We start from the raw sequence: 14,500 nt of genomic DNA, 5'->3' as shown, positions 1-14,500 counted from the left end.
TTGTATTTCATGTTACTTCTATGGAATAAAGCACTAGTACTAATAAATATTTTGAAGCCAGCTGAGATGGCAAGAAGTGCAATGTAGAATAGAAAAGGGTCATAATAATTGTGTTGGTTTTGCGTGGCAAGGTTTTGGTAGCGGGGGGGCTACAGGGGTGGCTTCTGTGAGAAGCTGCTAGAAGCTTCCCCTGTGTCTGATAGAGCCAATGCCAGCCGGCTCCAAGACGGACCTGCCGCTGGCCAAGGCCAAGCCAATCAGCGCCTCTGAGATAACATATTTAAGAAAGAGAAAAAACAGTTAGAGAGCGCTTTTTGCAGCCAGAGAGAGGAGTGAGAAGATGTAAGAACATCTGCAGACACCAAGGTCAGTGAAGAAGGAGGGGGAGGAGGTGCTCCAGGCGCCGGAGCAAGATTCCTCTGCAGCCCGTGGTGAAGACCATGGTGAAGCAGGCTGTCCCCCTGCAGCCCATGGAGGGAGGATGAGGGGGTGTAGCGATTCCACCTGCAGCCCGTGGAGGACCGCACGCCGGAGCAGGTGGAGACACCTGAAGGAGGCTGTGGCCCCGTGGGAAGCCCGCGCTGGAGCAAGCTCCTGGCAGGACCTGTGGATCCGTGGAGAGAGGAGCCCACGCCAGAGCAGGTTTGCTGGCAGGACTTGTGACCCCGTGGGGGACCCACGCTGGAGCAGTTTGCTCCTGAAGGTCTGCACCCCGTGGGAGAGACTCACGTTGGAGAAGGCCGTGAAGGACTGTCTCCCGTGAGAGGGACCCCATGCTGGAGCAGGGGAACAATGAGTCCTCCCCCTGAGGATGAAGAAGCGGCAGAAACACCGTGTGATGAACTGACCGTAACCCCCATTCCCCGTCCCCCTGTGCCGCTGAGGGGGGCGGAGGTTGAAGCCGGGAGTGAAGTTGAGCCCGGGAAGATGGGAGGGGTGGGGGGAGGTGTTTTTTAAGATTTGGTTTTATTTCTCATTCCTCTACTCTGTTTTGCTTAGTAATAAATAAGATGAATTCCCTCTCTAAGTTCGGTCTGTTTTGCTTGTGACGATAATTAGAGAATGATCTCTCCCTGTCCTTATCTCAACCCATAAGTTTTTTTTTCATTGTACCTTTTCTCCCCTGTCTAATGAAAGAGGGGAGTGATAGAGCGGCTCTGGTGGGCACCTGGCCCCCAGCCAGGGTCAACCCACCACAATAATACAAACAAATCCCAGGTGATTATGATCAGTATCTAGCTCCTCTTGGCTTAAGCTTGAGCAACTGTCTAGGTAAAAAGTGGCAGCTTCTCTTGTTTATTTTTTCCCCGCCGTTTTCAAGCAACAGAGGGCGGTTCCCTGTTCACTGAGCTTGTAGTTCAGTTCTGTAGCTCCCCAGATTTGAAGATTTCAGCTTCTCCAACCTAAGCTTATTCTAAAGGCTGACAGTGGAAGAACTGCTGTTTGGAAGTATTTCCTGAACTGTTAACATGTCATTTCCTTTTCTTGAATTGAACTCTTTTTCTAGTTGATGCTTGTTTATCTAACAAGAATTATTTCTCCCACCCTCCAAAATACATGGAGGGTTACCACATTTTCCTCACATCCACTTTGGCTGTAGTTACCCAAGCTAGGCAAATATAACCATTTTTTCCTCTTACAAATCCATTTCTCTGCTTCTTAATCATTTATGGCATTTGTGTGAACTCCATCTGGTTTGACTAATGAAGGCAAAGCTGAATATAATATTCTGTGTCTTTATTGTATCAGAACACCATGGAAAAGGTTTATTGTATTTTTTTGCTTCAAGTTCATCTTCATATGCAGTCTGAAATGCTGCCATCTTATTCTGCAGGCTTATATTGAGTTTGTCCATCATGCTATAATTTGTAGGCTGGATTGGCACGCTCCTTCATATATTTCACACTTTCTTACTCTTTTTCCATCAACATAATACATATCCTAATGAACCTCTGCTGAAATTCATCCTGTCCCAAAAGATGCTAATAGCTGACTGGATGACGCTGGACAAGTTTTGGCCAAATTAGTTCCTGAGGAGTAGTCAGTACACAAAGCCAAGAAGAGATTGTCAAGGGGAGAGATGTGGTGTTTGCCTCCAGCCTGACTATAGAATTTCTTCTGCCTCAAACCTGGATCTGATAGAAAGCTTCTGTATTACATGAAAGATCCTTGTCTGAGCTAAGTGGCTTTTAGTGTGCTGTTGACAGCCTGGATAGAAACATTTCATTCTGAGCTGATGGCATCTCTTGCTGCCGGACGTGGGCTCTGCCCAGGCTGACTGTGCCTGCCAGCTGTATTGATTATATAGACAAATTGCTGAAACACCTGATTACCCTGAAGGAATGGAGTGATCTGAAGTGGTGGTGGGCTGAATTCATACACCTGGAAAACACTCCAGCTCTGGGAGCCAGAAGCTGGGTCTTACAGTTTCATTTGAAATTTCAGCTTTCCTCCTGGCATGAAAAATATTTTGAATTTTTTGGAGCTTTGTTTCCAGAGACTTTAAAAGAGATTTTAGATCTCCATGAACTATATTGCTGATAGCTTAGAACTTTGTTGCCACCTTTTGCTTTCTACAGCCAGTCCCTTTATTTCCTTGTGCCTTCTTTCATGATTTCATATTCACAAATTGGCTTATTTCCTTGGGTGGTTAGTGACAATGGAAGTATAAGGGAACACAGATAGAGCACTCATAAAATTGCAGTCTAGTGCATACTACTTTAGAGACATGGATAGATGTGTCCAAAAGATTTTTTTATACCCTATACTGTGGCTTGAAGGGAAAAGGAGAAGTTCTTTGCCTTGACAATTACACTTCCAAAATCTCAATCAAGTTTTGTTTAGTGTAATAAACTGCTGGATTAATCAAGGTTTTCTGAGACAAATCCATCTCAGTGAGTGTTCCCTGGTGAAGAAAATCATAGTATCGATACATGCTACTGGGAGGACCTATGGTGGTCTTCAGTATTGTATAAACCACTCTTATTTAATTTAGCTCTGGATTGTTTGAGACAACATCTAGTAACAGCCTTGAATATCAAACTCAGTGGAGATTAATAAAGAACTGATATTTGAAAGTTGTCAGTAGCAGGTTAGGTTCTCCAAGTCTTGAAGGAACTTCCATTGCTCAAAACATTGATCTTAGCATTGAGTGCTTGGAAGTTCTTAGTGAAACACTTTCTCCTTTAGGTAATGGTATTTTCAAGTTTTTCTCAAAGCAGCTTCCATAGCATCTGGACTTTATGGATCTGCTTGACTTTGGCAGTTCATGTTTAGACCTACGAAGATCGCTTATGTTGTACTGGTCAACAATTTCCTCCCAGCAATCATAAACCACTAGGAGTCCTGGATGATGGTGCCGGATCTGTCTCTTGTTTTTCTGTCACTGACCATAAAGCTCATCTGTGGTCTCAAGCAGTTCTGGATGATAACATCATTCCTTGATAACAGCCTCTGTGACAAGGCTGCATTCAGAAGTTGCTTGTTAACTCCTAGGGCACTCTCATGTGGGTCCACTATGTTAACCACATTGCCCAGTGAATATATAAGATTCTTAAGGGTGTAGCGATGGCAAACCAATCTATCATATTTTCAGCAGTCTGATGATACGTAGGTTCATGTTTTCCTCTTTTCTTATCCAACACAAGTAGCTAAAAGACTGACCTGGCATCTAATTGAAATTTTCCAGTCAGGCATGAAAATAACGTGAATCTGGGAATGATTGGTGATACAGATAGACTGAGCAAACCAGCTGAAATACGTGCCAGAGGCTGTGCATTCCCCTGAGTTGGTGGATATACAGGAATCACAGGAAACCCAAGTTGATAACTATTCAAGATCAAGGTAGATTAACAGCAGTGTTTAGAAAACCAGTAGCAGACAAATGAAACTTTCACACGCAGAGCTTGCTATTGCCATCCACCACTTTCCCTCTTTTGAAGTAAACTGATCAACAAGCTCCCTTTATTTTTAATTGATAGCAATTCTGGAACTACGATTAAGGTGTCTGGCAACACATTAAATAAGGCACTGTGCAAACAGTATGTGACACTAGTACTTGAGAACTTGCATTTTTTATTTGTAAACATCTGGGAAGACAAAAGATGCTGGCTCCAAAAGCCTTAAGGGACATGGGACTGGCCTACCTGAGCTCTGACTTCACTTGCCACTTAGATTCAGTAGGACAACCTATACAACAACCTCTGGTGTAATGAAGACAAGGCTGCGGCTGGACAGCTCCATAAGAGGACTGAACCACTAATTGGTCCCTATTTGCTGACTTTTGGTGTAATCTCCAAGGACTCTTTATTCCCCTGGCTTTCTGGAAAAGAGCTGGAAAAGCAGAGAACCCACATGTGGACATGTAGTTATTAAAGAACATTTTACTGTTTGTTAATATAAGTTGTCTGACATTGTGTTTCCATTCATTTAAATATCTAGCAGGGCACAGAGACTCCACATATGCTTTAAATTTTCTTCTCCCTTTATTTATTTATATTGAACAAGTAGGTCATTGCTTTACTCCAACCATGATAGTTCTGGCTAGTCTTTAAATAACTTGAAGAGAACTATATAGACTCGGCTGTTGCTACTCATGACTTCTATCCATGCACCTCCTGCTTGTAACATCATTTGCTGTGCAAGAGAGAAAAATTCTTTTGGCTCTGCTGAGGCTTTGAGGGTTTTTGTGCAGAAAGTGCTGTGACTTTTCTCAGTCTGGGCTTTCTTTGCATCCATTCAGTCAACAATCAATGAAGATAACTTGAATTCTGTTGTGATACCTCCTACTGCCTGATGGCTCTCAGTGCATCATCCCTACCAATGTCAAATCACTTCTGCTCTCACTGGGGCCACTTTCTCTGATTGCTCTCTTCTGACTGTTTTAAAGATAGATGCCCTAAGCTCTGACCTCGGCTTTTCTTTCTCTCAGTCCAGGACTGCCTGTCCTCCAGCTGTCTCCCTACAGTTAATGAGTCTCCTCATTCAGTTATTCTGTCTCCTTGCAAGTATTTTTAGACTGTGATCATCTCCCTTGAGTTGGCTATTTCTTAAACAAGATAAATGCTATTTCACATCATCTTTTCTCATATGTTCCCTGGGCCTTATTACTTGAAACTCTTCATGATTTAACTCTGTATCATCTGAGGATATCCAATGAAGACCTTTTGCATGTAGGCCTTGAGGGCTGCTGAATAACGTGGTATGAAGAGGAAAAACATCTACTTCTTATTTTGTATGAGATTCTTACTATACATATGAACAGACTTCTTCTGGTTTACTTCACAATTGCATCCCCTCATTTGCTCTATACTATCATTGCAAAGACTTCTGAGACCTTAGAGGTGGCACCATTTTTTTCAGCTAGCTGCACTTAAAATAAAAAAGCCACTAAGCAACAAGGAGCTTTTACTTCAGCCACTAGCACTATCAGGGAAGAAATTATGCCCATCTGATTTTCCAAAGCCAGAGAAGACCTAAGTGTTTGTTTTTAAAACCTTACATGTATTTAGACGTTGTCACAAGAAATCATGTTCCAAAATTTGTTTGCTATTACAGCTGCTATTTAATAAAATGCAAATAATAACTAATGGCTGTCTAAGCACAGAAAATTAGAAGCTTTTATTATTTGTCCTTATGAAACTTTAGAGCCATTGAATAGATTTAGAATTTGTGACATTGCCATTGAGCTCAGCCTTCATTTACTAAACCATAGCTAAGAGCAAAGGTTCTGTTCACAGTTGTTGAGCCCTGTTACATTTTCTTGCCAAGGATTTCTGTAAGTGGATGCACACGTATGACAAGGAAGGGGTGTCAGGGCAGCTGGATAATTAAAGAGCTACTTTCAACTGTTCCTGCAGAACCACTACACTACTATACTCCAAACAGGGCAGTCCACACACTTGGGAATGAGCAGAGAAATAAGCCAATATACAGGGTCAGTCTAATGTTACATTTTTATAGCACTTTTTATCCCAGAGGATCATAGCTGTAAAGGTTGTATCCATCTGAAAGTCCCACCACTACTGCTGAAATCCAGTACTTTGCCACAAAGGAACCGTTTAGCTGCATGAAATGGCAATGCAGCGATTTACAGCCAGGAACACGGGTGTCTGACAGGAAGAGTAATTGTGCGGAACTGTGCTGCAGTTACTCAAACTGGCATCTCTCTGTGCTTCAGCAAGGACCGAGACTTTGTGGTGAGGACAGACACAGGGGCCGGGCGTGATCCAACCCTGGTGTGAAGAGGCAACAGGCTTCATGGACAACTAATCCTGTTGTGCTGCGTGGGGGCTGTCCTTGCAGAGTGGCCCACCGAAACTCTGAGTTGGTTGTGCCCTTCTCAGCGTGCGGCCCAGAAGAGCTTACAGCCTGAGGCAGCGTGGCAGCAGGCAACCAGTGCCATGAGCTGCCCAAGGCTGCAGTGTCAATCAAACGCCAAAAGCAGAGGGCGAGGGTGTCAAACCATAATTTCTGCTGACGTGAGGAAGCTGCTGGCTGAAATGTTGGGACCCTGTTGCCTTTAGATATATACAGAAAAAAAGTTGGATCAACCAGTCTGTGGAACGAGAATAATCCTGGGAATCCTTCCAAGGCGAGGTGTATGGCATGAGGCGCTGGCTCCGGTTCCAGCAACAAGGTGACTGTCTGCTCACCTTGATGCCGTCATGCCAGTAAGGAGTAATTTATGTCGAGATGCTGTTTGTGGGCGATGATGACAGCTTAATTTTCCTGTAGCTTTCAGTTGAGGTTGATAGTGTAATTTATAAATAGAAATTAGAATGGATCTGCAAGTTGGTTATTAGATGCATTTTATATTGGTCATTGCATTAAAGTAGGAAGGGTGAAAGGACTTGTCCAAAATAATATGGTGAATTATTGGCAAAGACGATAAAGAAATCCTAACTTTTTCTTTCAGCTTGTCCGTGTGTATACTGTAACAAATGTACAGAGACAGCTAATGAACTGTCAAAAAGCACAATGCAGCTCATATTAAAAACCAGAACACTTTTTATTGTTCACTCTTAGTGAAAATACAGCGTATTACACATGGAAACAGCAGTGCATTCATGCGAACACACACAGTGTGGAAGGATGTATATCCTACATGTTTTAATTACCCTGCTAAGGGTTTTTCCAGTATATTTTCACGGTTACTCTGCTCATCACAATAGACTTTGTTTGTTATTGATCCAAACGTGTGTACAAGTGTGAAGCAGTGAAGGGTGGTTACAAAGCCTGTAGGAATGAATGTAGTGCCTCTGTTCTGGCTCGTGAGAAACGCAAGGATGAAAGCAGGTGCATTCCCCTACCTGGGACGCACCAAGAATATTTCCAAGGAAAAAAATGACATTTTTCACAACTTGTCAGCATACTCCCCAGCCTGTTAAAGAGAAACAATGGATTCCTATCCAGCCTGCATAAGCTGATGCAGTTTGCCAAAATGGAGGCTTCTTGTTGCAGCTGCTGGGGAATCCAGTGCTATGATCCTGGTAGAGATGTCATGGTATCCTTTCTTAAGGCACCTATTAGCGTAGGATCTCAGCACTGATCTCATGGGCTGTTGCTGCAGCTAGAAAACAACTGACACATTAGGCTGATTAATCCCTGTAGTAATTCCATTAACCTCCTTAATGGAGTTATAACATGGATGAATTTACCCCTCTGCAGCAATGTGAGAGGGAATTGCCCTATAACTACGGTGTGGCAGGGATGTCCGAGGTAAAAAATTGTTTGTTTATTTTAGTGCAAAGTGAAGCGTCCTGACTGGCCGGAAAACCTCCCTGTCTTCTGGGGTTTTTAACTCTTCACAGCGCTAATGGTGCAGGTGCCCCCTGCGAGAGGGCGATGCATCAGAGCTCAGACACATCAGCAGAGCTTTTGGCACCCTCCTGACAGCTCGCTGTGTGTCCACACTTCCCTCTCTCTCCCAGGCACGCACAGCCTGCCTCATCGCACAGCTTCTCAAACACAGCCTTTTCATTCACCTTTGCGGTTTCCTCTCCTTGTACCTCCATCTGATCATGATTTATCTGCTTGCTGCTCCCTGTCAGAAGGGCATCTTTGCCTGGACTGTGCCATTGGGCAAAGGACTGCTAAAAATAAGTAGCAGAGCTACAGTTCTGACACATCATTGCATAGGGAGCAGATCAAGAATAGAAATGAGAAATTCTGAATTTCTCTTTGTTTTCTTCCTGATTTTCTAGCCTGTGGAGAGAAGGTTTACCTGCCGCATTAGCCATGTGCATAGCCTGCTCCTAGGACAGCTTGATTGCATTGCAGTTCTGTCATTAAAGGCTTCTCAGTACTGTGAAGTTACCTCAAGTATGTAAGAGCCAAAAAGGCACGCTGCTAAACCCTCCCAAGGAGCAGACACTTGTTTTGCAGTCTACCACGGCAGCCTAGGCTCTCTGAAAGCTCCTGCTACGGTTCATTAGGGACTCTATAGGGTGGCTAATGGGGCTGGGGGCTGGAGGAGTCAGGCAGAAAGCCACAGGAGGGTCTGACTAATTTTTCTGCTAGTTTGAAGACTGTTGCCATGTATGCAGGTGCAGTGATGTGACTACTAAGCTGCAGTATCTCTTCATCTACATGGTTTGTGATCTCCTTGTTAATATGCTAAATTTATTCTGTTTGATAGCCAGTCCTTTCCTCCCACAGAGGCTGCAAGCCCGAGAGATGGAGTAGCCCAGCTCTTCAGTGATCCAGGAGACAGTGGGAGACAACAGGGGAGGTGGTGTGTGCATGGGATGCACACGCACGCCCAGGGATTTTATTTCTCTTTCTGCCTACGGTAGTCACTTCCCACGTTCAGCACAGGGATGAGAAGCCCTAGCAGCCACCTCTTGCCAAAGACCTCTTGCAGGTTCTCCCTCCAAGGCCGGGCTCTTACCACCATCCCTTTCCGCACCTGGTACCGCGTCTGCCCACGCAGGATCAGCAGCATCTGGTGGCAGCAGAAGCCGGCGCAGGCCAGTCCAATCCCAAGCCAGAGGTAGAGCATGAGGATGACAAACATCTCAGAGCTAAGGAGAGCTCCTGCAGACCAAGAGTCGGGGAGAGGGAGGGCAATAAAAGAAAGAGTTTAGACACGCCTCACAAGCCAGCGTAACACTCAGCCCCAAGAACTGACGAGCTGCCTGTATTCTCTGGCCACAAGTGGGGAGTTAGGAGCAAGACAGGCTGGTTGCTCTAACTATATAAATTGATTCCTTTGTAGCATCTGATGGAATGGACCCTGCTGGGGAAATACTAAAATGATTATGGTCTCCGTACACTTCTCCCTTTGCTGTTAATGTGATGATCTAGATTACAGGGGCGAATTCAGCCAGAGGTGAGACATTTCTGTAAGACTTCAGCACTATTTTGAAGAATGGTTAATTCATTTAAGGGTCTGCCTGCTCATCACAGTGAAACTAAGATTTCTAGGTTCCTTTTGAAAAAAGATGTGCGTTCTATAGCATGTAGATGCTTCCAGAAGTCTTACTGTGTGCATTAATAGTAAACAGACAGATTTGGGATTTCTCTCTCAAATCACTATATGTTTTTATATATATATATATATATATATAAAAATATGTTAAAAGAGAAAAATAAATCAGTAATGACTTTCCTACCATTGGGTAAAGGCAGTTTTCATATGAATGCAAGAAACAGAAAACTTTCCAAAATACAATCCAAATTCCTCTTTTAAAGCTGCTGCTAGAATACTCAAAATACTTTGTAGGTCTGAAGCTCCTAATTCAACTGTTTTTGTAGTATATATTTATGCTGAATATATTTAAATAAAAATATTCTGCGGGGCCTTTCCTCTACAATGATTTTAGAACTCCTTCTGGAAAATATTAGTATAATAGCAGGTATCACTGAGTGACCTTTCAGTGCGTAGGCAGCTCTAAACCCATTAAAATAATATTCTCTGTGTTTGCATCTGAATGTGTACACACGTATTTTGTGTATATTGGTATATTATTAACCATCCATATTTACACACAAGCACACAAAGAAAATTAAATGTGTGTCAATAGTGGTATAAATAGCTGACATCCTCTCACTGGTTCCTGCGACACTTAGAAATGAAAAAGCTCTCATCCTCCCATCCCTCTGGAAGACCATGGGGCAGAGAGACTCAGGCAGGTGAAAGCTCTGGTTGCTCTTAGGCCCTACAAGGGCAATTCTGCTGGAGAAGGGACTGCATGGACAACAGAGGTGTACTGCCTGAAACAGGTACGAGGCTGCTTCAGGTTGTGAGTTCAGTACAAGGGTGGCTGGATAAGCATCCCTTGCTTCTCTTACACAGAAGGCTGGATTAGGTGGTGTCATCTGGTTTTGCAATCTGTGAATCCCAACTTCTCCACCTGGCAGTGCTGTAAGTGAGAGATTGGGGCTGACCCGTGACAATCATGTCAAGCTTTAGGCTCAGCCTGCAGGCCCCTCTGAGGATGATTTGTAAGGACACTGACTACAGCCTCGAGCTTTCAGAGATTGTCCTCACTGGAAAAAGGCACACGAGTCATTCAGTTTTCTTCCTAAATGCAATGTCATCTTTCCCTTCTCATTAGATCCCATTCAGCTCAGTGGGCTTTGTATGCAATACAGCAAGGGAAGAACAAACCCCTTAGGATAATGACAAATCCTCATACCAATTCTGTCAGAATAAGTTAATCTATCAGGTAGCAAGCCCAGAGCCAAGTATGGGCTTCTCTGCCCCTCTTTTACTGGGCCGGAGTGCGACAGACATTTGTTCTTTCCTACCACCAATATTCAGATGGGGTATGGAGAGAGACGGCTGTTTTGTTTAGAGCCTTTGCAAGGCGGCTGTAAGCTTTATTTCTATAAGCTGCTGAAATTCAACATCAAGAAAGTAATTACCCTTGTTTCCCCTTGCAAATATTAAGCATATCTGAGCCATGCTTTCTAGTTACATGATTTTTTTAGCCTTTTCTTCAGGTTACCCACATAAAGCATTTTCTATAATTTCTTTTGTGGATCCAATCTGACCTGTGTTTATAAAAGTACTCTCCATTTGACCTTCATCACCATAGCCCATTTTAGTCTCGGATTCACTTTCGCTCTAACTGACCTGGTGTGATCTCAAGCTTATTGCCATACATTATCTATGCCAAAAAAAAGCTGAATCACAGGCTGAAATTAGAGACTCTGGGTCAGATTCTGAAATCCATGCCTGAGCACAGCCTGGGTAGAACAAGCCAAATGAAAATTTTCCCAGCGTGAAAGCAGGGAACACGCAGCTGACATAAGACCAGCAGATTCACCCTTCATCCTCCTTTACTCCTCCTCCAGTGCAGAGGGCATGATGGAGAAGAAGAAAGGTAAAGTTTTTTCCCTGCTATAGCGATGCTCTGTTTGGATCCCGCAACAACCCTTAAGTAATAGTTATGTTAGCTGAAAAATATTGGGTGGACAACCCTTCCAGGTAACTATTCCAGGCTGTGTTTTTCATTCCTGAACTGGAGGTTAATTGTGCTGGAAGAAACGCAGCAGGTCCTTCTTCCCAAGCAACCGAGACACCAGGCACCCGTATTTTGCTGTGTGAGGCAGCAGTTTTCACCCCGCCCGAGCTAGAAGCTTGGTGGGAGCTGCTGGGAGCTGCTGCCTCTCAAGGGTGTTCTGGCTCCCAGCTCCCAGCCCCGCACCCAACCCTGCTGTGTCCCACTCAAACCCTGCCCACGTGCTGGTTTTGGCACTGCAGTTGCTGACACCAGAGCTGGGGCACTTCAGTGGCTCTTCAAATATATGCCAGGACTCAGCTCGGTGCAGATGAGCCCTCAGAGTCAGAGACAACTAATGCCTTGATAATCTCCTCCCACATCCCTGCTCCCCCTCCCAGGCTGCTGTGCTGAGCAGAGCTTAGGCACAGGGGAAAATCATTCCCAGTGTTTTTAATGCTGGTGAAGCTCATGCAACATTATTTACAAAAATTCTTCCACTTGGAAAAATGACTCCATAAAAATGTCATGGCAGGATTTCATGTTTATTGTCTCTCAGTGATTACCATGACAAATCTGCTAATTTGCCAAGTAGAGAGATATTTGTTTGTTTTCAGATGGCAACCCTGCAAACCCAGCCTGGAATCTGAAAAGCAAGCTGGGGCCTCTCTGGCTCCTGTATCCCCAGCAGCAGAGACTCCATGCTCAGACCGTAATCAACACTTCTGGTGATGGTGCGTGAGCCAAAACAGACTCCGGGCCCTTCTTACTGAGCTCAGCTGAATCTGCAAAGCTAAAATATATGGGATACCTATTTTAGTCTAAGAAAAGCAGATCTAAGTGTGCAAGGCATGAGCTGCATAGGGGGGGAAAAGGCATTTTTCTGCAGTTGCTTTCAGGGCAGAGTTACGGTCTAGGCTGTCTGCATATTCCCTCCTCTGAGACCGGGTTTTATTTAGCTCTTGGGTTTGGACAGAGAAAGGGTTGAGGTTGGAGAGTTTGAAGGTATGTTGAAAGGTGAAGAGGCAAGGCTGGAAGAGCAGAGAAAGACTTGTGGGAACTGAATCAGGAGGTGGAAGGGGAAGGGTTGGGGAGATTTATGGAAAGGCAGGGAGAGAGGGGAAAGGGGGGAGAAGCAGAAGGAAGGATAACAGATGGGGACAAGGAGAAAGATACTTGCTTTTGGTGTGAAGCTCTTGCAAAGAGCAGGCACAGCTAATTTCCCCTGGTTCTCTGTGGACTTGTGTCCCAGACTGGGGTCACAAGAGAGGTGGCTAATCATGTCACATTAACTTCTCTCTTGGTTTCTGTTGCCTGAACCCCAGTTCTCCTGTGCTAGAAGGATGGCAAGATCTCAGTAAGTTTGTGCTGCCAGGAGGCAGGAGGTGGGTGACAGTGGAGAGGGTGAGTGGACCTGGATGAAGAGAATGAGAATATCTCCGCTGACATATGGGGAACCTGCAGGCTTGTAGGATACAAAAACCTACAGATCCCCCACCTCTGCAGTGGGCAAAAGATCCCCCTCACCTGCAGTACAGTGAGTGAAATCCCTCTCCTCTCTCTAATTGCAACACACTCCCTGCATGACAGATATCCCTATTCTATCACCAGCAAGGTGGTTATGGAGCATTTTCCGGAGCCTAACACATAAGGATTAGGGCTGTAGCTGTAACCTGGAGCGGGTCCCAGCCTCTATTTCAGGTGAAACAAAGTCCTTTGCAAAAGCTGTCCCTGGCCTCCAAAGAGGGCTTTGTTAAACATGACCAATTGTCCCTCTTGCCCATTTCCCCACCACTGCTCCCCGCACACATCTACCCGAGGAAGATCATGTCCCCCCCACCCCAGGAGCCCTGGAGGAGGAAGACGCTCCTCATCTCCAAGGAAGGAGTCCTTACCTGAGAAGAACTGGCTGATGGAGTGAGGCAGAAGAGTGAGGAAGGCCAGCGGGTTCGCAAAGGACATGGAGAGTGCAGCAGAAATGTAAGCCATGCCTGCCACCAGGGAGTCAAGGCAAGCCAGGGAGGTGTAGAGGCAGAACATGATGAAGTTTCGCATGTTCCTGCTCCCGATGCAGTTCCCTGTGAAGAAACAGTGGTGGTCATGCCTCTGGGTGACTCTGGCACACAGTCTACAGAAGTGAGTGCTGGGCAAGGCTGAGCCAGGGGACCTGCTTCCATCCAGCCAGTCCGCCACCACTTCGGCTCCTTCGCCCAAGTTTAAGCCCTTGCCCAAGTCCTCGGGGGAGCTCTGGATCACAAGGACGTAGTTGCCCAGGGCATTAGCTGAGAGGAAGAGGAAGAGGGCCCCATGCAGCAGAGCAGGAGAGAAAAGTGGGGTGGTGGAAGGGTCTCTGAACATGCTGGGGATGAAGAGAAAGATCTGGAGGACGAAGGTCACTAGGGAGATGCACAAGAAGTAGGCTGGAGCGACAACATTGAGCAACCTGAGAACTAGCATTGTGGATTACGTTCCTGCAGGGGAAAGCAAGGAGAGAAGGAACATCACCGCTCCGGCTGCACACTTCATCCTTCCATTTCCTGCCGGGTCCTGGCCCCGTTGCCTCCGGGAAATGCCCTCCGGGGGCCGCTCTCCCTCGCCGCCGCCCCACGGCCCCGGCCGGGCGGGGGCAAAGGGACAGCCCGTGGGCAGCGACAGCTCCCCGGCGCCCGCAGGAGACACCCCGGCCCCGGCGTCTGCCTCCGGGGAACTTGCAGCAGCGATGCCCCGGAGGGGCTGCGGAGGCTGGAGGGGAGAGCCGGCTCCCGCGGTGTGCCGGCGATGTGGGCACCGCTCTGCTCGCCTAGCAGAGTCCCTCTGCCAGGCAGGGTCAGTTTTGGTATTGCATGAGAGGAAAAAAGGTGGTGCTGGAGGAGGGGGGAGTGAATTGAAGGGGGGGGGGGGGGAGGAGAAGGGGAGGGGGGAGAGGTTGCTCTAATCCACTGCAATACGGATCAAATCCAATGCTCTAATTTATCCTTTAAAGCCACGGATCTACAGATTACCTCTATGACCGCTGCCCTGCTCTGCACGAAATTAGAAAATGCACAAAACAG

The 14,500-nt window shown here is 45.9% G+C and overlaps 1 protein-coding gene across 1 annotated transcript; it reads right to left on the bottom strand.

Moving 5' to 3' along the window:
* Positions 1-6,985: 6,985 nt before the first annotated feature.
* Positions 6,986-14,292, bottom strand: ZDHHC22 (zDHHC palmitoyltransferase 22). The gene is made up of 2 exons (XM_075753814.1): positions 13,343-14,292; positions 6,986-9,036 (listed from the first exon to the last, which is right to left on the bottom strand). Exons 1-2 carry the CDS (start codon positions 13,902-13,904, stop codon positions 8,771-8,773), a joined length of 828 nt encoding a protein of 275 aa, XP_075609929.1. The 5' UTR covers positions 13,905-14,292; the 3' UTR covers positions 6,986-8,770.
* Between the last annotated feature and the right edge of the window lie 208 nt (positions 14,293-14,500).

This window comes from Balearica regulorum, chromosome 5 (genome assembly GCF_011004875.1).
Source record: "Balearica regulorum gibbericeps isolate bBalReg1 chromosome 5, bBalReg1.pri, whole genome shotgun sequence".
Classification (NCBI taxonomy): Eukaryota; Metazoa; Chordata; class Aves; order Gruiformes; family Gruidae; genus Balearica; species Balearica regulorum.
This window is presented reverse-complemented; position numbering and strand designations above follow the sequence as displayed.